This window comes from Peromyscus eremicus, chromosome 12 (assembly GCF_949786415.1).
Source record: "Peromyscus eremicus chromosome 12, PerEre_H2_v1, whole genome shotgun sequence".
NCBI lineage: Eukaryota > Metazoa > Chordata > Mammalia > Rodentia > Cricetidae > Peromyscus > Peromyscus eremicus.
Genome location: NC_081428.1, coordinates 56380418 through 56406402, shown reverse-complemented (window position 1 = coordinate 56406402; position 25985 = coordinate 56380418). Strand labels below are relative to the sequence as shown.

At 40.5% G+C, this 25985-nt stretch overlaps 1 protein-coding gene across 3 annotated transcripts in view; it reads left to right on the top strand.

Moving 5' to 3' along the window:
- Gsk3b (glycogen synthase kinase 3 beta) overlaps window positions 1-25985 on the top strand; it is a 155296-nt gene that overhangs the window by 58221 nt on the left and 71090 nt on the right. For all 3 annotated transcript variants that reach the window (XM_059277674.1, XM_059277675.1, XM_059277676.1), the window contains exon 3: window positions 22308-22391. In XM_059277674.1, coding sequence (XP_059133657.1) covers window positions 22308-22391 — 84 coding nt within the window. The remainder of the gene's footprint in view (window positions 1-22307; window positions 22392-25985) is intronic.

Below are 25985 nucleotides of genomic sequence, written 5' to 3'. Positions count from 1 at the left end.
CCAGGCTTTTTGCTTTTATATATATATATATATATATATATATATATATATATATATATATATATATATATATATAAAGAAGTGGGCCAGACAGTGGTGGCACACTCCTTTAATCCCAGCACTGGGGAGGCAGAGGCAGCCTGATCTATAGAGTAACTTCCAGGACAGCCAGGGATACACAGAGAAACCCTGTCTGGAAAAACCAAAGGGGGAGAAAATTTACTTCCTAGAGTCAGGTTGGTTAGAGGATAATGACGCCCAGGGGATTTAGGCGTGCCTACTTGAGTTCTGGATACTTGTTGATGAACTTGGCACATTGTATGAGCTATGGCTAAGCTCTTCCCTCTGTTGGAATTTTTAATTGGGATTTCATTAAGCTTATAAATTGGGAAGATCCAGCATTTCAAATGTTGAATTGCATAAGAATAAGAAATACTAATTTTTTTAAAGTCTACTTTTTGTTTCAGTTTTCCTTACAGGGGCTACTCTTGATAAGTTAATTCCTGAATATTTTATTGCTTTTGTTATTACATTTGATCACTTACATACTAAAAAGTGGTAGGCTTCATTATTCAGCTCAGGTTCTTTACATTCGCTCACCCCTTCTGTGTAAAATTTACTCTTTGTTCTCCTTACATACACAGTGGAGTTTTTGGTTTGTAGGGAGTGTCTGTGGTGTGGGAGTAAACTTCAGCTAGTTACCTACTTGATGTAGGAGACCTTTAGTATTAAGACAGACAGTAGATCAGTCAGTTCTGAAAAGTGACTTTTTAAGTGTTTGAATCTGGCTTTTACAATTTGAGTATCAGTAAACTGCATTTTTAATTATTGATTTTAGTTTCATTAGCTATTAATTTTAGTTTTCCTTTGTACTGTAATAGATTTCAAGTCTCCTTTTTGGTTTCAGTTGTGGTTGGAATAAAGAGAAAATAATGGGTGTGAAATCAGTACTGTTTTATTGTGAATATGCACTCCTGTGTATAACATATATTTTGAAGGATAAGGAGAGATAATATTTAGTACTCTCAGGGATTTGAATTACTACATGCTGGTGCTCACGTGGGATTTTGGGTCCCCCCCTTTAAAAATGTCTTTCCCCGGCCGGGCGGTGGTGGCGCATGCCTTTAATCCCATGCCTTTAATCGGGAGGCAGAGGCAGGTGGATCTCTATGAGTTCGAGGCCAGCCTGGGCCAGGAAAGGCACAAAGAGAAACCCTGTCTCGGAAAACCAAAAAAAAAAAAAAAAGTCTTTCCTCATCATTGTACTTTTTAAATATAGTGATCTTATTTTCAGGCAATTTAAGTCATGTGGAAAACCTATTAACAAATAGTCTTTATGTTTTATATAGAAATGTTCATTGACTCATAGAATTTAGCTTCTGTTTATTAATTGGAAGCTGAAAGACACATGCATGAAGAACTGAAGAACTGAAGGATGCCCCTTGTAGAGCCACACAGCACCTCACACAGGTAGCACAACCCATTCTGAAGACCTCAGCCCAAGCACCTGAGGACCCCACAGAGCCACACACCTCCCAACTGTACATCCAGCTTTCTAGGATCCACTATCACCAGCCTTGGTTGACCAGAGCTTACTTAATATAGAACAACTAGATTTGGAGAGACACACCAAAAGGCAGCAGAGGAGAGGATTAGTAAAAGGCATACTGTGACCCTTGGGTGGTGCCTGTTCAGGTAGATAGTAGCAAACTCAAAAGACCAGGGTAGAACCTGGAGCCCTCAATAAAAGTTCCCTCTCTCCTGCACTCTGTGTGTGGCCATGCTGAAAGAAGAAAGGTGATTTGAAGAAAAAGAAAAACATGTAACTAACTACTTCAGATTCACGAGTCCCAGTGCAGAAACGAAAGAGACATGAAAAACCAAGACAATATGTCCCTCACCCTGAAAAAGTTACCAATCACATAGTAATGAACCATTCAACAAAATGATTATAACTGTGATCAAACAGCTCAAAGAACAAGAAAAGTTTACAAAAAAATTGAATGAAATAGGAAGACAATCTATGATACAAAAATTGAATTTAGTGAAGAGACAGAATTGCAAAAGAAAAGTGAAATGGAAATGATGCTGGAAATAGAAAACCCTAGGCTAAGTAGAAACCTCAGTAGTGAAAGTCTCACCAACAGAGCGATTACATGGAAAAAGGAGTCTGGGCTGGAGATAATAGAGGAAAGCTAAATGAGAAAGTTTAAAAAAAAAAAAAAAAAAAGCAAAGAGCATCATGGACAAGCATTGGGACATCATGAAAATGAAAAGGCCTAATAGATGAATCATGAGCATAATAGAAGAATACTATGGCGAAGCCATAGAGGTTTTTTTCAATAAAATCAGAAGTAAAGTCTCAGACCTAGATAAAGAGATGCACATCCAAGGTAGAAGAGACCTAGGGAACACTAAATAGAGCTAGAGAAGAAACTCATCAAGACATAGGTATTGGAAGCTGCAAGACAGCAAGATCAAGTTAACTTACAAAAAAGCAGCATTGTCACTGTCATAATAATACCCAGTTCGTTTTTTTTGTTTATTTGTTTTCTCCCCAAGACAGGGTCTCTCTCTGTAGTCCTGGCTGTCCTGGAACTTACTCTGTAGACCAGGCTGGCCTCAAACTCAGAGATCCACCTGCCTCTGCCTCCTGAATGCTGGGATTAAAGGCGCACGCATGCACAACAACTGACTCTTGACAGAAACATTTAAAGCCAAAAGGTCTGGGAGAGATGTATCCAAACTCTGATGGACCACAACTATAAAGCCAAACTATTATACCCAAAAAACTATCCACTAAATTTGAAGGAGAAATACAGTTTTTCTATGATTAAAAACAGATTAAAGGAATTTATGAACACTGAGCCAGCTCAACAGAGGATGCTGGAAGGAATACTTCAATCTGAAGAGAAGGGTAAACACACTCGAAAGTACAAGGAATAAGTGAGTGCTAAGACAGCTAATTCAAAGAAGTCTAAGGAAACAACACAGAATCAACAAAGTGGTAGGAATTAATAACACATCTTTCAGTAGTAACTCCTAATATTAATGGACTTAGTTTCCCAAATAAAATGGCACAGACTAGCAAGTTGGATTAGAAAACAGAATCAGTTTTTTGATGCTTTCAAATCATTATCAACAACTGACACCACGTTAGAGGAAAATGATAGAAAGAGGTATTGTAAACAAATGGAACTAAGAGACAAGTAGTCTAATATTTGTCTAATATTTGGCAGTAAACTTCAAGCTAATCAGAAGAGATAAGGAAAATCCATCAAGAGAGTATTATAATTTTAAATATGCACCCAAACACATAAAAACTCAACTTCCCTAAAAATACTTATTAAATCTAAAACCACAGATATCTTAATAACTGCTGAATGGTAATTGAGTCCAAAGAGAAATCAAGAAGGAAATTGAAAAATTTCAAGAATTGAATGAAAATGAAAACACGGCATATTAAAATCTATAGAACATGAGGAAGTCAGCCCTAAGGAGAAAGTTTATAGCTCTTGGTGCCTACATCAAAAACTGAGAGATCTCAAATTCATGACTAATTCATGCATCTGAAGGCCCTGGAAGCACAAGAACAAACACACAGAGATACCTATGGGAAGAGATCATCAAAACCAGTGCTGAAATGAGATGAAAACATTACGAGAGATGCTGAGGAAGTTCAGCTAACTATAAGGACTCACTTTAAAAATCTGTGTCCCACTAAACCGAAAAAAGAAATCGATAGACCTAGAATGTTAAATCGAAGTGTATAGTTTAAACAGACCCATAAAAACCAATAAGATAGAACCAGCAATTAAAAATCTCCCCTATAGGAAAAGACCAGGTCTAAATGGGTTCAGTGTAGAATTTTACCAGATCTTCAAAGAAAAACTAATGCCAGTGTTAGGCAAATTATTTATAAAATAGAATAGGAAGGAACAGTTCCAAATTCTTTTTACAAAATTAGTAATACCTTGATGCCAGATAAAGATCCAACAGAAAAAGAAAACTATAGGCCAATTTCTTATATGTAAGATGAATATGGATACAAAAACTTCCAATAAAATGTTTGCAAACTCTTCTATTGCTGTGAAGATACACCACAACCAAAGCAACTCTTAGGAAATATTTAAATGGAGGCTTGCTTACAGTTTTAGAGGTTTAGTCCATTATCTTCATGGTGGGGAGCATGACAGCATACAGGCAGACATGGTTGCTGGAGAAGTAGCTGAGAGCTCTACATCTGGATCTTCAGGCAGCGGGAAGAGAGAGAGCTACTGGACTGGTCATGGGCTTTTGAAACCTCAAAATCCACCCCTGTAACATACTTCCTCTCTTATGCCCAGATCACAGGGGACCCCCCCCCCCAAAAGACCACCAGGGAGACCAAATCCTGTATGTAAAAGCAAAGAGCCATTATTTTCAATCTCAGAGCTTGGACTCTCTGTCTGATGCAGTGTGAGAGCAAAGAGCCCAGAGCTCAGGCAGAGTGGGTTTTGTTTTTTTTTTAATCATAGCAGAGGTTGGGGTGAGGGGATTTCTAGGGTTCAGGACCCTGATTGGCTGACATTTGTCTAGGGGTATAGGGAATGTTTGGAATGTCAGGTATTTCCTCTTAGATGCAGGCCCCACGGGATGGGGTCAGCTTATGGCTTTTCCTGGGTCCAGAGGTTACCTGCCAGAAGCTGTGTCTGGGCCTCTAAACCTGTCATGGTAGTTGTTTGGTCAAGTTTTTTTGGGCCCTGCCTACACCTCCAATAAGGCCATACCTCCTTATCCACATAATATTTTCAAATAGTTATAGTATCTGATGACTAAACATTCAAATATATGATTCTGTAGGGGCCATTCTCATTCAAATCCTCACATTTCACTCCCTGGCCCCCATAAGCATGTAGCCATATCATAATGCAAAAATGCATTCAGTCCAACTTCAAAAATCTACAATAGTCTGTAACAGTCTCAACACTGTTTAAAAGCCCAATGTTTGAAGTCTCTTCTGAGATTCATGGTGATCTCTTAACTGTAACACCCTGTAAAATCAAAATAAAAAGGCAGGTCATACATTTCCAAGGCACAAGGACACAGAATATACATTACCATTCCAAAGAGAGGAAAGGGAACGTAGTAAATAAACACTGGACCAAAGCAAGACCAAAAACCAGCTGGGCAAACTCCAAACTCTGCATCTCCATGTCTGATGTCAAAGTTCTCTTCAGATCTCCAACTCCTTCCAGTTTTGTTGACTGCAGCATACTTCTCTCCTTTGGGTTGGTCCCACATTCTGTTAGCAGGTCTCCTTGGCAGGTATCCCATGACTCTGGCATCTCTACCATCTTGGGGATTCCAACACAATCCAGGCTTCATTCTCATAGCTTCATGCAATTGCCTGTTTAGGCGTCCATGCTGTGATGCCCTGACACATGCTTGACCTCGGTGGCTTCCCTTAGATGTGGAGGGAGATTTCACAACCCCTTCTTGTGTTGTTGCCTCTAAGGCTGTAACCATGTGGCCAAAGCTGCCAAGTTCTACTACTAGATGTGGCTGGAACGTGGCCCTTTTCGTTCAATGACATTTGCACTGGCTTTGTGTTGTTGATAGTTTTCTTTACTGTTTAAGCTTCTCACTAGTTGGAAGCTTAGCTGGGTGGGGTCTTGCCCTGAGGCCACACTCTACATTTCGTATTTCCTTTTCCAGTTCCCTCCTTTTCATTATATATCTGCATAATTGTGATTACTAATAACCACAAAACAGAGTCAATCCTTGGCTGTCTCTTCACTTTAGCCTTAGGCAGAGTTTTAGGACAAGGACAAAAAGCAGCCATATTCTTGGCCCTAATATCACAAGAATGGTCTCCCTTAATTATTTTTCCCCTCTGAAATGTCTTAAGTGGAGCCTCCTCAGTTCAAATTAACCTCAGCACTGTGTTCCATGCTCCTACAAGACGCCCATTAAGTTCTGCTTAAAGCATCAAACCAAGTTTCTAGTACAAAGCCCCCAAAGACTTCCACATTTCTCCAAAAAACAGTGTGGTCAAGCCTGTCACAGCAATACCCTGTCCCTGGTACCAGCTTCTGTTTTAGTCAGTTTGTTGCTGTGAAGAGACACCATGACCAAGGCATTTAATTGGAGGCTTTTCAGAGGTTAGTCCATTACCATGGTGGAGAACATGGTGGCATGTAAGCAGACATAATGCGTGAGGTGTGTTTTCGAGTTCTACAGCCTGATCCACAGGCAGCAGGAAGAGAGAGGACTAATGGGCATGGACTTTTGAAACCTCTCAAAGCCCACCCCCAGTGACACTTCCTCCAACAAAGCCACACCTTGTAGTTCTTATAATCCTTTCAAATGGTCGCTCCCTGGTGATTAAATAAATGTTCAAACATATAAGTCTATGGGGACCATTCTTACTCAGTCCACCACATAAACCAAATTATAATTAATTCTGCTCCATTCCTGAAGTACAGAGATAGTTCAGCATTGAAAATCAATCAACATAATCCGCTACATAGACTCCTTTGGCAAAATCCAACATTCCTTCATGGTCAGTCCTGGAGAATACAGGGATAATAAAGACAATATACAAAAAGCCCACAGCCAGTATCGTGCTACATAGAGAAGAGCTCACAGCATTTCCATTAACATCAGGACTAACACAAGGATGTCCAGGATGTCCACCCTCTACACTCCTGTTTAGAACAGTACTTAAAGTCTTAGCAGTAAGGCAAATGAAGGAGATAAAGGAAATCAAACAGGAAAGGAAGAAGTCAAAGTTAACTTTTCTCTACAGCCCTTGGGGAAATCTTTTCTAGCTCTACCTCTGATGTAGACATTTGTGTCTAGAATATACAAAGAACTAAAACAAAAAATAAGCATCAAGAAGACCTAATTAAAAATCAGGGCATGGAGACTGGGCTTGGTGGTGCATGCCTTTTTTTTTTTTTGGTTTTTCGAGACAGGGTTTCTCTATGTAGCTTTGTACCTTTCCTGGAACTCACTCTGTAGCCCAGGCTGGCTACAGAGGAGATCCTCCTGCCTCTGCCTCCCAAGTGCTGGGATTAAAGGCGTGGGCCACCACCACCTGGCAAGTGGTGAGTGCTTTTAACCCCAGTACTAGGAAGGCAGAGGCAGGTAGGTCTCTGAGTTCCAGGATAGCCAGGACAAGGTAAGGAAAGCCTGTCTCAAAAACCCACCAAAACAGGTGGGGGTGGGCATGGAAGTAAACAGTTTTCATAAGAAACAAGACAACTGGCTGAGAAGTACTTTTTTTTAAAAAAAGATTTATTTATTTATTATGTATACAGTGTTCTGCCCGCATATATGCCTGCAGGCCAGAAGAGGCCACCAGATGTCATTACGGATGGTTGTGAGCCACCATGTGGGTGCAGGGAATTAAACTCAGGACCTCTGGAAGAGCAGCCAGTGCTCTTAACCACTGAGCCATCTCTCCAGCCCGAGAAGTACTTTCTAAAAATATTAAACAAGTCAGGATTAAACTATGAAATTTCATTATATCCCTATCAGAATACCTAAGATAATAATTTTTTTTTTTTTTTTGGAAAGGACAACAAATGCAGGTAAGGCTGTAGGTAAAGAGAAAGACTCACTGCTGGTGGCAGTACAAACTGGTGCAGCCACTGTTGAAATCAGTGTGACACTTCCTCAGAAGGCTAGAAATAGATCTACCACATTGTCTAACTATGTCATTCTTGGATATATACCCAAAGGACTCTTCTACTATAGAGATACTTGCTCATCCTTGTTCAGTACCAATTTTTTTCATAATAGCCAGGGAATGGAAACAGCCTAAATGTCTACCAGCTGATGTATGGATAATGAAAATGTGGTATACATTTACAGAGTGGAATATTGGAAAAACAAAACGGTGAAATTTTTAAATAGTCATTCTGAGTGAGGTAACACAGACCTAGAAAGATAAGTGTTGCGTGTGTTCTCTCATCTTAAGTCAGCTGTGAACACTGGGAGGTGAACAGTGACTGGGCTGGCCAGACATCCCCACAGGTGTGATGGTGGCAGGTCTGTTATGTGACTCGCTAACCGCTTTTTAAGGTAGAGCAAATCAAGCTGCACAAGTTAAAACCCGTATCTGGGCCAGGAACTTGTGGCCGGAGAAGTCATAGGCCCTAGGGGAGAGCCTAGTACTTAGTGTTTCTCTGCTAAGTGGACATAGTATTAAAATGACTGTGAAGGGTCTTTCATTCTATTCAGAGATTAGTGCCTGTCTTGTGTTCATCAGAGAAGCTGCTTTTTGAGTGGCCTGTGCGGTGCTTACCTCTAAATGGGATATTTGTATTGCACCCCTCCTCTCAAGGCTCAGGAGTCATGATAAAAGAGAGTTCAGGCCGGGCGGTGGTGGCGCACGCCTTTAATCCCAGCACTCGGGAGGCAGAGGCAGGAGGATCTCTGTGAGTTCGAGGCCAGCCTGGGCTACAGAGTGAGTTCCAGGAAAGGCGCAAAGCTACACAGAGAAACCTTGTCTCGAAAAACAAAAACAAACAAACAAAAAAGAGAGTTCAGTAAGATGGTAATAGCTCGAGTCAGTGGATGACTAAAAGGAAGTGGTGTCTTCTGCACACAGTTGGGCAGTTACACATAGAAAGTTCTAGTAGTTGAGACAGTGTGCACAGGACCATCACAAGCTCAAGCTAGGCAAAATCTCAGCATAGAGGGAGAAGGTGGGCATGTAGTCCACCTCCTAGCTATTGACACCTGAAAACCGTTGGAGAGGGGGAGGCAGCTCACTTTAAAGGGGTAGCCCCTGGTGGTTGACCATACTCCAGTGGAAGGCTACACATCCAAAAGTGTATGGGAAGTACCAACTACTTGTGGAGGAGAGAAAAGGGCGTTGGTGAGGCAGGTGAGTTGGGTTAGAAGGGAAGGAGGAGGTAGACCTGGGAGAAGTGGAGGGAGGGTGAATATGATCAAAATACATTGTGTGGAATTCTCAAGTAACTAATTTTAAAATAAAGGGAAGGGAGCTGGGTGTAGTGGCTTATGTCTTTAATCCCAGTACTGGGGAGGCAGAAGCAGGCCGATCTCTGAGTTCAAGGCCAGCGTGGTCTATAGAGTGAGTTCCAGGACAGCCAGGGCTACACAGAGAAACCCTGCCTTGAAAAAAAACAAAAAATAAAGGGGAAGGAGAGTCCTTCACTTTTGCTAAGTCCTTAATAGTGGGCCAGCCAGCCTGTAAAAAGTGTGATTTAATAAAATTTGAAAATATAAATTAAAGAAAATTACAGCTTTGCCAGACAAAATCTTAGTTGGCAGTTACTGACTCGCAGGGTTTGAAATGCGTAGTTCCATGCTTCCTTGCTGTTGGCGTTGCTAAGAGGTTCGATGTTAGCTAGACAGATTTGTCTCTGTAAGTTCTTTGTGGTAGCTTTGAATGGTGGGGATTTTGTTCTTTGATCTGAGCATTTTCATAATAATAATGTGAAGAAATTCTATGCCTTTTGTGCTTCGATATCTTTCTCATATCCTAGAGTTTAGAATTTTTTCTGCTATAATCACACATTGCGCAAGATTTGTGTGCATTTAGATTTTTTTCTTAGTTCCTTCTATCCATGGGATTTAATGTCTTCATGTTAATAGTTCTTAGATGTTTGGGGCATGTTATTATTTTCCTTTGCTAATGTCTGAATGTAATCTTTCATTGACCTTATTTTCAATCCCTGATATTCTGCTTGGTTTAGTGTATTAGTGATAACTTCACAATTTAGTGTTTATTGGCTTTATTGAGCAATTCATATTCAATATTGCTGGGGAGCCCTGCCCCCCCATCTCAATTTCTCTGCTGATTTTCTGTCCCATGTTGCTGACTTTTCTAATTCAGAACTTGAATGAGTTCCCTTACTTTTTCCATCTGCTTGTTTATATCTTTGAATTAATTGGTTATTTTATGGTTAGACTTTGAAATCATTTTGTCAGTGTTTCAGCCAACACCTTGTCTTTTCATGTGGCCATTAAGTTAGCTTTTGAAAGGCCACAGTTTCTTGCCTTTTTCATCTTGTGTTTCCGTGTTGCTATTTGTGCATCTTTTGGGATGATAATCCCTTCAGGTTTTATTTGGGAGTCTCTTACTAGGCATTCTTTTGTTTGTTTGTTTTTCAAGACAGGGTTTCTTTGTGTAGCCCTGGCTTTCCTGGAACTCACTCTGTAGACCAAGGCTGGCCTTGAACTGAGAGATCTACCTGCCTCTGCCTCCCGAGTGCTGGGATCAAAGGCATGTGCCACCATCATCCAACATTAAAAAACAAAACAAACAAACAAACAAAAACAACACACAAAAAAAACTTTTAAAAAATGTTCTGTGTATGGGTGTTTTGCATGTGTGTAAGTCTGCATGCATTGGTGCCCTTCGAGGCCAGAAGAAGGTAATGGAGCCTCTGGAACAGAAGTTACAGGTGCCTATGAGCCACTGAACCACCTCTCTAGTCCCGATCCTGTTTCCTTCTGCAGACATTCCAGCTGTTTTTTCATTTCTTGTAGTTTCTGTGTTTTTTCTGTCTTTCTCCAGAGTCTGTCTTTTGTTAGTTGGCTTTGCCTTGTTGCATGTCACAGAGGCAGCTTTTAGTCTGGCTTCCTCACTTGTCTTTCCCCAGCATTGCTTGTTTGGCTTCCATGTCAGTATGTCCTGGCTCTGGAACCATAGCCCAGCCCAGAAGTCCTGTGCTGTTCAGGAGGTACATCTTGGCCCGATGGAGCAGCAGTTTCTCAGCATTAAATTCTTCTCTTTGGCCAAATGGTGTTAGAATGTGTTACGTTTTGTGGATACGCAGATTGTGATTATCTTTGTTGGTTATATTTTTTGGCTATTGGGAGCGATGAATATTTGTTTATAGTTATTGTTCAGGTATCTTTTCATTCACCTACACACACCCACAGACACAGATACACACACACACACACACACACACACACACACACACACATGCACACACACACGGGAGTAGAATTTATGGGTCACATGGTAATTCTGTGATTAAAGTCTTGAGGGAATGGTAACCTGTTTCCCTAAATAGCTGTACCATTTTAGAGTCTCATAATGGTGTTATGAGTGCTGTAATTTCTGCACTTACCTTGAAAACACTTGCTATTATCTAGTGGTATTTTTTATTCTAAATTAAACTCATCCTAGTGTGTGAAATGTTTGTCTTCCCCCTTTACCCCCACACAAACAGCATATGGGTTTTAAACCAGAGCATCTATATTTCATACACGTTTTGTGTATTTCTAATTCCCTTTGCCATTGATTTCTAGGTTTACTTCATTACAGCTATAAAAGATGCTGGATACAATATTTGTCTTGTTTAATTTGTTAAGATGTCACGTGGCCTTGCATGTATGTGATCTGTCCTTCACACGGTTCTGTGTGTACTTAAAAAGATTACATAAAGCCAGCCGGGCGGTGGTGGCGCACGCCTTTAATCCCAGCACTCGGGAGGCAGAGGCAGGTGGATCTCTGTGAGTTTGAGGCCAGCCTGGGCTACAGAGCAAGTTCCAGGACAGGCTCCAAAGCTACACAAAGAAACCGTGTCTCAAAAAACAAAAAAATAAAAAATTTAAAAAAATTACATAATATTAAAATGTAGGGTTTTGTATATCTTTTAGTTCCATTTAATTCAATTTTACTGGTGTGTGTGTGTGTGTGTGTGTGTGTGCATGTTTACACAGGTGTGCTTTGGTCCTTGTGTGGAGGTCAGAGGACACCCTCAGGGGTTGTTTTTCTCTTGTCGCCCTATAAATTCTGGAAATAAACTCAGCTCTCCACGCAGGCGTGGCAAGTGTCTTTCTCCACTGAGCCATCTTGCTGGCCCCTAAACAATATTTTTGTGTTTATTTCCTTATTGACATACCTGTCCGGGTGATGTCTTCATTACTGAAAGTGCAACTTAATTAACATGTCGCTTGAGGATCTGTAATGGTTAGATTGTCTCCTTAGTATGATCTGTAATCATGTTGGCGATCAACCTAGTCATGCCTGTGGAGGAGTTTCTAGATTGGGTTAGTTGAGGTGCAGAAGACTTACTGTAAATAAGGGCAGCACAGTTCTGTGAGGTGCCGTCTAGATGGAATGAAATGGAGAGCGAGAGTGAGTACCAGCTTTAGTCACTGTTCCCTGCAGGAGGGATGGAATCTGACCAGCCACCTCATGCTCTGAGTACCATGCCTTCCCCACCATGATGGACTGTAAAACTTTTCTCTAGCTCCCCTTTTTATTTTCATACTGGCCGTGACATTTTCTACAACAAATGTATTGTATCTTTTTAAAAACATGATTATGTTTTATCATTCATCCAAATAAATATACAGTGCTGATTTATATTGATTGAATTGGGCATTGTTATAAGTTCTAGGTTGTATAACAGTAAACAGAATATCCTTAAAATACGGTATTTCAGAGTTTATTGGGGAGAGACAGACAATAATGAATAAACAGAAGGTAGGTATAAATGTTTGATCTTTCGTTTTTCTGAAGAAGAATGAAACAAAGAAATGGAGAAAGGGATGCTGAAGTTGTGGAGGTTGTGATTTAAGATAAGGCAAGAATGTAGCATTTAAGGGAACACCTGAAGTGAGTGAGCAGTAACACAGCTATAAGAAATTTCTTGTCTATGTGTGTGGGCATGTGGAAGTCAGGGCATGTGTGTAAGTCAGCGGAGAACTTTCAGAAGTAATTTCTCCACTTCTACCATGTGAGTTCAGGGTTCAAACTTAGGTCATCAAGCTTGGTAGCAAGTGAACCTAGCAAGTGAAGTTTTGCCCAGTGAACCTTAAATATCTCTATTATATGTGTACGTGTGTGTCTTTACTACAATCAAGATGGAAAGCATTACAAAGATCCTTGTATTACCCTCTACTAACCATACTACCTTCTTTTCCTGTGGTCCTCTGTCTCTAACACTCAATGTAACCCTGGCAATGAAAGTGTGTCCTAATGATTGAAGACATAGCACAGCGGTTCAGGAACACTGGCTGCTCTTGCTGAAGACCTGGGTTCGATTCTCAGCACCCATATGGCAGTTCACAACTGCCCACAATTCTACTCTCCAGGCTTCTGCAGGTGTCAGGTACACACATGGTGCACAGACATACATGAAGGCAAAATACTCATTCACATAAAATAAATATGTCTTTAGAAAATTATTAAAGGAGTGTAAGATTGTTACATAAGAGAATCACATATACTGAGTCTGCTTTATTATTGTTGTGCCTCTCAATCATAGAGTAAATATATGAAAGTCAGAGAGGGTTGCGTTCCATTGTGATGGTGAAGAGTGTGGGCTCAGACACACACACCTGGTTTAAATTTTGCCCCTGCTATTTGCTAACATCTTTCATAACTCTTCTATACTTACAGCTTCTGTAAAATGGGGATAATGATATTGCCAACCTGAACGATTTAAATTATAAAGATAAAGCTGCTAGCATAATGCCTGGCTTGGGGTATTTTCTCAGTGTTCTGTAGACATTGGTATCATCACTGTTGCTAATAAGTGTTTTATAGATACAGTGTTTAAAGAATGTGTTCAAGCTAGCATTTAGCTACATGGTAAGGCCTCTGAAAATAAGCTTTCAAGAACCTCATTCATGTCTACTTTTAATCCTCAGTAGCTGGCAGGAAGTATGTCCTCTACTTTCTTTTTGCCATGCAACTGGTTCTTTTATAACTATAATTTACAATTAAAATATTCTATGTGCTGATTATAGTAGCAGTAAAGGAAAATATTGTCATAAATTCCTAGAAAACTAGTTATTAAACCAATCTACAAAGTTCATTCTGTGTGTATGGGGGAGGGGGAGAGCAGGTGTCATAGGGAAAAATTGAGTATCAAGAATTTTTCTTTATTATTTCTAGAGTAATGGTAAACTGTAGGCCTGCCCCTAGTTTTTGTAAATAAAGAATAAAGTTTTATTAGAACATGGTCATGTCCATTCTTTTCCATTTTGTTGATGGCTGTTCCTCAAGCATAACTAAACTGCAGAGTTGAGTAGTTGCAGCAAAGTCCATATGGTCTGCCAGCCTGAAGCATTTACTATCTGGTCCTTCACAGAAAGTACCCATCCCCTCTTACTCTAGGCTATTAGTTTTGCGGTTCTTCTCTTACAACTTCTATCATTTTTTTTCTCTTGTATGATTACTTATGCACTAGGTATAAATACGCCTCAGAGCTCTTTTCTGAATGCCATAAAATCTTATGGGGTGATGTGACACCACTGTTTAGTTCTGCAGCTTATTTTGCTGTTGTTTTAGACTTTTGTTTTCTAGTTAGGAGTCCAGGCAAGTCTGGGTATCTTTTCTTATTTTATACATATTTGTGTATGCTTCTGTGACTCCAAGAGCCATACAGCTCTCTTGCTGAGGAGGAAAGGCATATTCAGGCTCCTTTCTGGACCTCTCAACCTTCAGGGAATTTCCCCCTCCTGCTTCCTGAAGACCTTCTAGGCCACTGGCCTCTACTACTGTGTTACTAGCCATATGAGTAAGGAGCCTGAAAGATTGCCTTGTCTTTCCACTCTGCAATTCTTAATCTGCCTATCGATGCTTGGTTTCCTGTTCCCTTTCAGTGTTTCCCCTCACTGCAGTCCTGGTTTTCTTTCTTTCTCTCATCTCTTTAATAACCTTTTCATAGCTGGCAGTCTTCCCAAAACAAATCTCTTACTCAGAACATACTAATGGTTCTTCATGACTTACAATATTTAAAAATTTTATCTTTGCATATAAGATGTTTTCCCCGACAGGCTAGCAGAATTTTACAAAGTAATAAGTGGGTTTCTCTTTTCTGCTTGTCTTAGTTATTTTCTATCTCTGTCATAAGAGACCATGGCCAAGGCAATGTGTAGAAGAAAGAATTTATATGGAGCTTACAGTTTCAGAGGGTTAGAAGCGGGCGTGTTGCTGGAGCAGTAGCTGAGAGCTGACATCTTGATCTACAAGCACCAGGTGGAGGGAGAGAAAGCTAACTGGGAATGGCATGGGCTTTTGAAACCTCAAAGCCCATCCTCAGTGACACCTCTTCCAAGGCCACACCTCCTAGTTCTTCCCAGACAGTTTCCCCAACTGGGGACCAAGTCATCAAACATAAGCCCATAAGTACCATTCTCATTCAGACTCTCACACTCCTGTGCTCACTTACATGCAAAAACAACAGTTTGTTAGTGAGCTGAAGTCAGTCACACTATATTGGGAGCTTTGGTTTGCCCACTCATTTTCATGTCATTTTGCAGACAGAGACCCTCAGTTCTGACATAGAGTTGAGTTGAAAATATTTCTTGTATACCTGGAGTTACTTTGAGTTTTATTTTGTTTGTTTGTTTTTTAAGTCATTTGTAGAGTGTTTGGGAACATCTGATTTTTACTATGGAATCAAAGACTTAGCGATTAAACTGATTCAGCCATTTGGATAACATTCATTTTTTACAGAAATTCTGTTTAGGGAAGGTAGTCTTAAATCAGAATCTCTGAAGTGACTCTTGTTTTGCAGCAGCAGCAGAGTTTTCTGTGATGAGGGAAAAGATCTCCCAATAGAACAAACTTTGGTGAAGGAGAAAGGATGATCGACAGACATATGCTGCCTACTTTACACCCACAGCTGTTAAGCTTGCTGGATGTTTCCTCACCTAAAAGTTAACTTTCTGCAGGTTTTATGTAATGCTCCCTAAGTCCCCTTCCAGGAATCCTTGGCTCTATGGCTTGGCTTTCAGAAGCGAGCCAGACAACTCTCACACATACCCCATAACCCTATTATAAGGTGTCAGGTATTGTAAGATTGAACAGAAACTTTTATGACTATTTGTTAGTTTTTGTTACCCTAATAAATACACAGAAATTACTTAAAGGAAGGAAAGATTTTAGTTTATAGTTTTAGCAGGTTCTATTGTTTCTAGGCCTGTGGCTTGATAATACAGCACAAGAGTGTAATGGAGCAGAGCTGGTCCCCTGGAAGCAGAGAGAATGCAGGAACAGGCTGGGGACAAGTGCACCTTTCCAGGGCACACTCCCAGAAAGCACCTTTCTCTTGCTAGCACCCTCCCAATCATAATATGAATCCATAAAGGAAGGATCAATCCATTGATGAATCCAGAGCCCTTAGGATTCAGCAACTCTTAGTGACTGGATTCACCACCTGGGGATCAAGACTTTAACATATGTGTCTTATAGGGAATATATATCTAAACCATAACAGTCCTTTTAGAGAGGTATGTATTTTAATGTTTTTATTAAATAGAAAACATTTTTTGCTTGAATTGTGTTCATGTTTTCTCAGTAGAGAAATTGTATCTTGAGTAGCTAGCTTTTTAAAATAAACACCAAGTTTATTACAGTTACAAGTCTTTATTTTGTATGTAAGAATCTTCTTGCCTTCCCTCCCTATTCCCTTCTTAATGCTGGTTGACCAGCAAAGATGGCAAGTTCAATTTTTTCTCTTAAGGAATTTGTAGTAAGTTGCTGAGGCAAGGTATATGTTGGTCATTACAATATAATGCCTGAATTCGGTAAGTTTTGGGATACTTTATTTTATTTTATTTATTTATTTATTTTTAATGCCGAATGCCGATTATTGAAGGAGGGAGGAGGTCTTAAATACAGGCTTACAGCACAATGGGAGAACCCTGGAGGGCAGAAGTTCGCTACAGATGTTTTACAATCTTGCATTTAAGCTGTTAATGCCCATTATGCAGGATACACAGACAAGGAACTTTCCTTAAGCATTCAGGAGGGTGAAACCCCAGAGGGAATTAGCATAGGGAGGATATCGAGGTCAAGGTCAGCAAGCAAGGCAACAGTTACCCAAAACGGGGGCCAGGGACCTACAGGTCCCCCTTTTATTAATAAATGAGCTTCTGACTTAGGTTGCATGGGATGTCAGCAGGTTACCTTACCCGTCATGGAGACACCTGACCAGGCCACACAGGCGCTCTGTCTTAGGTTGGTGAGTGCCCCCCAGGCATTGCCCGTCTTTGAATACTCATTATCATACAGGCTCAGAGTTAACTGCTGCCAAAGATCTCAAAGTGGTGCTGGGCTTGCAATCTGTGTGTTCGACACAGGAAAGACCAGCAGAAGTCTTAACCCACCCATAACCAGTAGGCTAAAGGCAACTGAGCCATTCCCTTCCTTAATGAGCTTTACTGCAAATTGGAGTCTTTGTAAGATGGGGATACTTTATTTTATATAACACTTTGACCTGTATTTGTAATAATACATGCAAAAATGCAATAAATGTCAAAATATTTTTCAATACTATAAGAAGAGTTTGATGTGTGCTGCAACAGTTGAAGGTGGCCTGAAGATGGTGAAGGACATGGGGATTAAGTAGCAATTTTAGTTAGGTGTGTAGGTAGGAGGAAAAGGATCCAGACATTCCTGTGATAGTGTGATCAGTGGTCTCTCTTGTGAGCGAATAGTATTGCCACTCCGGAATATGAAGCAAAATTTAGGTCTAATGTAGAACACACATTTAATGTGTCAGTGGTCATGTGGATAAGGAGAAACCATATTACAGAGTGAGTTGTCACTGGCAGGAAACAGGTCTCCTTCTAGATTATAATAGCAACACTCAAGTGTCCCTTGGGTTATAGTTTGTTTGGTATTTCTTTTACTTTGAAATGATCTGTGTATTTAAGTTTAAATTGTATCTCCTATAGATAGAAGTATATTTAGAGCTTTAAAAAAAATCCAGTTTGAGCCAGGTGGTGGTGGAGCACACCTTTAATCCCTGGTCTACAGAGCAAATTCCAGGACAGCCAGGTTATACAGAGAAACCCTGTCTCAAAAACAAACAAACCCAGTTTGGCAATCTCTGCCTTCTGATTGTGTACTTAATTCATTCAGAATTTATGCAGTCTCATATAAGGGATTACTGGTGCCACCACTTGGTTTCTAGCTCATGTTGATTTGTCCCTCCCTTCTAGAACTGACTGACTTCTTTGTCTTTAACAAATACCTTGTCCTTATTTTTGACAGTTTCCTCCGTGTATGTAATACATTCTAGGAAGTGTTCCATCCCACCGCCTGTCTCTTCCCACCCTGCTGCTGTGACCCTCCTTCTTCTTCCAGCAGGTCCCACTGCTACTGTCGTGTCTTGTGTGTTACCCACTGCATTTAATTAGGATTGCTTACATGAGCATGTGTGGATGATTGTAGTGGAGCATGGCAGATTATCAGTGGCTCCAACACTGAAGAAAGTGACGGTCCTTCCTTCAGCCACCAGTAGCTGTCAGGAGTCCCTTAAGGAGAGGTGGGGCCTCGTGAAAACCCCTTTCCTTCCATAATGAAGTGCTGATAAACCCAGTCCAAACAGAGACTTTTTAGTATACTGTGTCCGTTTTTTCATTGCTATGATTAACTATCTGAAAACAAAACAGAGAGAGGGGGCGGTTATTTTGGATTATCGTTTGAGAGTAAAGTCCATTGTGGTGGCAAGAACTGTTTTAGGTGTGGTGGCAGCTGGGTACATCAGGCCTCAGTCAGGGAGCAGAAAAGATGAACGCTGGTTCTTCCTCACTTCTGTTTGTTATGTGGTCTAGGATAGCCATGGTCCTAGCCATGTAATGGTGCTGTCAGCATTCAGACTGGGCTGTCCTACCCACCTGCCAACTCTGAAACTCCTCACAGACATGCCATCAGGTAGACTGTCAAGCTCAAGTCTCTAGTGGTTGTTCTGGGGATTACACACAGCACGACAGTCTATTTCAGGGTAATACTGCCTTAATTCCAGTAAACTATAGCCTAAATGTAGCCTCATTTCCCTTCCTTTGTGCTATTACTGTTTTATGCAATGTATTTATGTTACGGCTTATGTTTTATCTTTTGATGAAATTAAAAGAAGTCAATACATTTATACATTATGATTATCGTAGCTGCTTTATATTCATTGCTGAATGCACTAACCTTGTCTATCCAGAACCAATGTCTGTTGGTTTTTATAAGCACAAATATCAACTTTTCCTGTTCTTTATATGTCTTTACATTTTAAATAGAATATTTTTATATTGTAGCAACTCTATAGAGACATTTTGGTTTTTTGAGACAGGGTTTCTCAGTGTAGCTTTGTACCTTTCCTGGAACTCACTTTGTAGACCAGACTGGCCTTGAACTCACAGAGATCTGCCTGGCTCTGCCTTGGGAGTGCTGGGATTAAAGGCATGCGCCACCACCGCCCGGCAAGACTTTTTTTTTTTTTTAAGATTTGTTTATTTATATCTTCTGTGTTTGAGTGTTTGCCTGCATTAGTACGTGCCCATCTGGTGCCCATGGAGGCAAGAACAGGGCACTGGATCCCTTGGAACTGCCGTTACAGACTGTTGGGAGTCACCATGTGGGTGCTGGAACCAGACCCGGGTCCTGGGCAAGTTCATCAAGCCTCCTAACCATTGTGCCATCTCTCTGGCCCCAGGAATTGGATTTCTTTAAAAAAAAAAAAAACAATTATTATTGTGTTTTATGTGCATGTTTTGCCTGCTTAAATGTCTGTGCGCCATGTATATACCTGGTGCCTTTGGAGGCCAGAAGAGGGCGTTGGATGTGCTGGAACTGGAGCTAGAGATGGTTGTGAACCCCCATGTAGGCTGGGAATGGAACCATAGTCCTGTGGAAGAGAGAGCAGCCAGTGCTCTTAACCACTGAGCCATCTCCCCAGTCCTGGAGTTGGATTTTTAAAACCTTGTGAGTGTGATTGTTTTAGGGTATTTTATCAATCTCTTACCTGATTGTAGTCTAAAGAGTTTTTTTTTTCATAGTAATTAGCTTTTTGATTCTGTGTTAAAAATTAATTTCTTGGCACAGTTAGTAAGTTCTGTTATTCATGAGAGATTATGTTTAATACTTTGTAGTTATAAAGGCTTCTTATTTTTTTGGTACTTAGTCTCTGTGTGAGTTGGAGAAGACATTGAAGTTCAGACACTTGTCAGGTTGCTTTTCCTTTACCTGAGGTTCCCATGGGTCTCCTAGGGAAGGAAGTGTTCTACAGGGCTCTGGGGAGAGTGGGTTCCCTGACCTTCTTATAGCTGGAACTCTGCGGAAACTTTCATCTTTAACATCCTGTGCCTCCTACACCTACTTTAATTCAGTCTCATTAGTCTGTGTCATCATTGCTGTTCTGAGAGCAACATCTTACATTAGCCATATCAGCAGTTTTCTGTTTTTATCTTAATCTCTTAGCAACTTTTGATATAAATGATCATTTTTAAAAAAAAAACCTCTTATATCATTGAAAAAAAAAAAGCTCTCTCTTTTCTTTCTTAACTTACAATTCCATTATCTATTCCTTTCTGTTTCATGATTCCTCCTGCCCCCTGTTATTCAAAGTTATTCTGTTCAATTTTTAGAGCACTCTTTGGGAATGGTAAGTCATAACTTCACCTGTCAAAATCTCTATTGACTTCCGTTACATTCTTACCATGGTTGAAGAGGCTTTATTCCTTTGTACTCTCCACCACCTCTCTTTCTGAACTGAACTACCTTTCTCCCCCTTACTTTCAATGATGCAGCCACCTTATTTTCTATCTCTTTCTGGAACATTCCAAACTTATCCCCTAGGTTTTTCATTTAACTGCCATGCTGTTTCCTCACAGCTTCAAATATGTCTTAGTTATATTTCCAGTTTTGTAATAAATATCCTGACAAGAACAGTTTCAGGAAGAAAGGGTTTATTTTCGCTTAAAGTTCAAGCATGCAGTCCATCATGGCTGGCAAGTCATGTTTCATCCACAGCCTGGAAGCAGAGAACAGTAAATGTTAATGTTTAGCTAGTGTTTGTCTTTTATTCAGTCTAGGGCACAAGCCCAGGGAACAGTGCCATGCCCATGGGTGGGTCTTCCTGCCTCAGTTGGCCTGATTGAATAGTTAGTTGCAGGTATAACCAGAGGTGCAGCTCCTAAGTGACTAAGTCCTGTGAAGTTGATGGTCAGTAGTCACCATCACAGAACGATTTTCGCTTTGATCACCTCCTTACAGAGTTCCCTTGCACCTTGATCTAAAATATCTCTTTTCTATATCTAGTCAGTTTGACATTTTTAACATCATTTTTTATTGATTCTTTGGGAATTTCATGTCATGTACCCCAAATCCCACTCATTTCCCAGTCCCTCTATATCTTCTTCTCACCCTCATAACATCTCCCCCAATAATATTAATTAAAAACAAAACTCCACTCTTCTATTCCTACACATATTTTTCTAGACTAATTGAAGTAACAGAGAGCTACTAAATTGACCACACAGGTGACAGATAATTATACCTTTGATCAAAACCAATACCCAAATAAAGAGGACTTAAATCATGTTTGTGGGGAGGGGAATAGAGGATAGAGAGACTGGAGAAAGACCTGGTGTGTCTATCATTCTCCCATCTTCTTCAGTTAGACAGGGTCTCTCATGAACCTGAAATGCTAGCTGTGTAAGTTAGATTGGCTGGCCAGTGGGCTTCTAGGATTGTCCTGCCTCTACCCATGAGCTCTGAGATTACAGGCATGCATGGTCCCATGGGGCTGTTTCTGGAAGCTGGACATTGGAAACTAGGTTTTATGTTTACCTAGAAAATAATCACCCACTGAGTCAGCTTATGCTCATTAAATTTCCATATTTTCAAATTCTCTTTGGCTGTAGATATAACCCAGTGGTAAAGCTGGAGCTCGAGCTCAGACAGCAGTATTTTTTCTTCCTTCCACCATAGACCCTTATGTTTCTTGAGAGTAGAACCTTTCTTAGTTTTGTTTATTTCTGTACCTGTGATGTTGAACAGCATGCGGCACAGAGTAAATGTGCTGTGCTTGTAGAATAGCATTGCTCCCTGTGGAGTTGGTGTATCCTTACTCCACCAGTAAAGAACACCTTAGTGAGCACATGAGAATGGCAGTAGCTGTCTGTCAAGTGCATTTCAGACACGAGACTTCACTGAACATTGATTTGACTGATACTCATAAAAATGGCCCTATCAGCTATCATTTAGGGGATTTTATGGTCCTATAATATTGGAGTGAAATCCAGACCTTAATTTCTATATTTATTCCACTGATGAGTAATGGTAGATGACTCATTGGCTGGCGCTGGTGTTTCTCTTTTCCCTACTTTTTATTTTGTAGGTAGAGTAGCCCGGATTGGCCTTGAACTCATGATCTCAGGAGAGCTGAGATTTCAGTTGTGTGCCACTGGGTGCCTGGCTTGGCATACATTTTAACAGCATATTCAGAGCCTGTATCTATGCTTATTGTTATTTTAGAAGTACCTCGATCATTATGATGATTAGCTGTTATTCTTAAATATTTTATGTGCTTTCTTTGCAGAACCGAGAGCTCCAGATCATGAGAAAGCTAGATCATTGTAACATAGTCCGATTGCGGTATTTCTTCTACTCGAGTGGTGAGAAGGTAGGTGTGAAAAAGTATGAACTGACTGTCCTCTTCTTCTAGAAATAACCCCTCCATACCTCCAGCAAATAGCTTTGCTGATTGATTGAAAGAACTCAAAGCACAAACCACGGGGATTCTGAACCCAGGCAGGATACAGTCCTGGGATATTGTTGATTGTAACAGGAAAATGTGGATGAGAAAATGAACTGTAAAGAATCTTCCTGAGGCTCCTGGGAGACAGCCTAGCAGCTCCTGCCACACCAGTGTGAGGACCTTAGTTCAAGTCTCCAGAGCCCGCAGTTAATGCTTGACACGGCCGTTTGTACCTACAGCCTCAGCCCGGGGGCGGGGGCGGGGGTGGGGGACAGACAGATCTGGGGGGCTTGCTGCCTGCCAGCCTAGCTTCAGGTTCAGTGAGAGAAACTGTCTTGGGAAGAATAGAGCTGGACACCCAGTGTCCTCTTCTGGCCTCCTCATACAGGCATGGGCTTGTGTCCTTGCATATGTGAGTGTACACACACCCACCCCCCACACAGCTTAAAAAGAAGGCAAAGTTTCTGAGCTCACTGTGGTGGCACTTGAAGCACTGACACATCAATCTCTCAAGTGAGAGAGAGGTCATCTAGTGCTACATAGCAACAGCCCCGTCCTACACCTAAACCCCTAGACCCCCCCCCCCAAAAAAAAAGTGGAGGGGAAAGGGTTTTCCACTTTAAAGATGTCTTCAGTTCTCAAGCATGTTATTATCTTTTATTAATTGTTCTGTGTTCCTTATGTGCTTATGAACCCTCTGATAGTTCATCTGTTTAGTACAGGAAGGAAAATTATGTGATTATGTTAATTGGAAGTTGATTAGAAGAGAAAGAGAAGTAGGGAGCTTTGCTTAGCCAGGGGAGACTTTGAAAGATCTGTAAAGCTCACTGTAAATAGTCACTGTTTGTGGTTGCTTTTAATTCTGTGAAAGTAAGGGTAAGACTGTGTTGGGACGCCCCGCCCACTTCCTCTCATATTTTTAGGAGATGTCAGTATTTAATAGTCTCCTTAGTCTCCTCCTTGATGCCTATCACTGCCCCCCTCTCCACTTTCAGTCTTTAGCCCCTCCCCCATACAGGTTTGAAGTGGAGAAGCAAGGAAAGGAACAACTAAATAAACTGATTTTTTTTTTTAAATTAATCTAAATGAGATCACTTGATATTTTGGGCTTCAGATTTTATGCTTATAATATTTAATGATATTAGGCCACTGTTGCCTTTTGACTTTACAGAACATTTCTTTTTGGTTTTTTTGAGACAGGGTTTCTCTGTGTAGTTTTGGTTTCTGTCCTGGCACTCACTCTGTAGATCATACTGGCCTCGAACTCACAGAACCGCGTGGCTCTGCCTCCCAAGTACTGGGATTAAAGGTGTGCGCCACCACCGCCCGGCTTTACAGAACATTTCTAGTGTAACCATTTTTAATGATTTTTCACAAAACTTTATTTAGGTGTCCTTAGACATTTGAGGTGTCCTACCTCAAACCTGTAACACAAGAAGACACTTGATCCATGTTTATGATGTCCGTGTCTACAGACCTATAATTATTGTCATAACATGGTTTAACAGCCATAATGGGCAAATTGATCTAATAACACTTGTTTCTTAGTTCTTTTTACTTTTAAGATCCCTCTACTAATGCTAGGAATCATAAACTCTCATAGTATTTGGAGTTCTTTTATTTCTAAAGCCGATTGGTTGGTACTTCTTTTTCCTTTCTCCTAACCCATCACTGTTAGCAAACTGCCCATCACTGTTTATTTTGGCATGTCTTTACTTTTTCCTGTCCCTTCCCAAATAAGATTAGAGAGCATCTGCTCTGTCCACAGCATTTTATAATGGGATTTTCTATCCTCATGACTTCTTTATTATTAGATGCTAGACATTATAATGCCCCAGAGAGGAAAGTAAAGGTCAGAATTGTTTGTTTCATGATCTACTAGATAACATATAGATTCATGTGCAAATGCCTCCTTAAAAGTTCCCTAAACATTGTGTCTTAATTACTGTAAGAAACATAGTCCCCATGTACCAGACATTATTTTAATGCTTTGTAAATGTTAATACATTTAACTCTTACAAAATTAAAGGGCAGAGAGGGAGGCTCGCAAGATACTGAATGGCTTTTCAGGTTTTGGTTTGGCAGGGGGGTCCATCATCTGACTGAAAGCTGACTGGCTATTATTTGAGTGTGTCAGAGGGAGATTCCCCTCCTTGCTCCTGACTTGAGTTTTCTGTTTACCATAGCCATTCTTATAGCTGCCGAAAGGCCTTTAGCAAGTTTATCAGAAGAACAGTAAGTCTGTGTCTACTAAAAGAGTAGTTTTTACATCATGTATCTCAACTTTCGAGCACTCTCATTTTTTCAGAGTGAAAGAAAAAGATACTTCTTGGTTTGGAGTAATTTCTGGCTCCAGATTTCTGTTCCAGTCCTTCTAGACTCAGGGTTTCTGTCTCTGTAGATTTATTTTCTCTGTCACTTTGTTCCCTTTCTCGCTCGCTCTCTCTCACTCTCGCTCGCTCTCCTCTCTTAGTTTTCTGTCTTTGAATCTGTATGAATTCTATTTTCTGGGTCTCTAGACTTTTGTTGGGTCTTGACCTATCTTGGATGCCCTTCCCCCATTTCCAACTCTTTAAATCTTTGTGCAGATTGAGAGAGGCTTGAATATTTCTTATTTTTAGTATCCTAACACTCTGGGCTTCAAATTTTGTTTGTATTTGTGTTGCCTGCCTGTATATCTGTGCACTGTGTCTGTGCAGTGCTCATGGAGGCCAGAAAGGGTGTCAGATCATCTGGAACTGGAGTTACACCTGGTTGTGAGCCAGCACGTGAGTTCTGGGAGTCAAACTCGGGTCCTCCGGAAGAGTAGGCAGTGCTCTTAACCACTGAGTCATCTTCCCAGCACCTACTCAGGTCTTTTTATCACTCCATTTTTTGGAAAATTAACAAAACAAACCTTTTCTAGTACTGTCCTTAATTTTGACTTCAGTTCTAATTCTGTATGTCCATCTTTATATGGTTGTATATGTATATGTTTAATTGAACCTTATTAAACATTGATCTCATTAAATCTTGCTCTAGTGTGTCATTATTTGTGGAGTTATGTATTGTTTTCTTGAGCTGTATTTATATAGCACCACTCTTAACCTGTTCATTATTTTTAACTTTCGAGTTGATACTATCCTCATACCTTAATTTTTTTTGTCTGTAAGTGCCTTTTGGGTCTGAATAGAGTTTAAATAGGATTCAAATATTTTTAATGACCAGATTTTAAATTTTATTTTATGTCCATGGGTGTTTTTATCTATCTATCTGTCTATCTATCTATCTATCTATCTGTCTGTCTGTCTGTCTGTCTATATGTCTATGCACCATGTGCATACATTGCTCTGGGAGACCAGAAGAGGGCATAATATCACCTAGAGCTGGAGTTACAGAAGCTTGTGAGCAACCATGTGGGTGCTGGGAATCACATCTGGGTCTTCTGGAAGTGCAGCTGGTGCTTCTTATGCTGAGCCATGTCTCTAGACCCCTGATCACAGCTTTAAAGACATTTCCTTTAGGCAGTCAGCTCTCTGC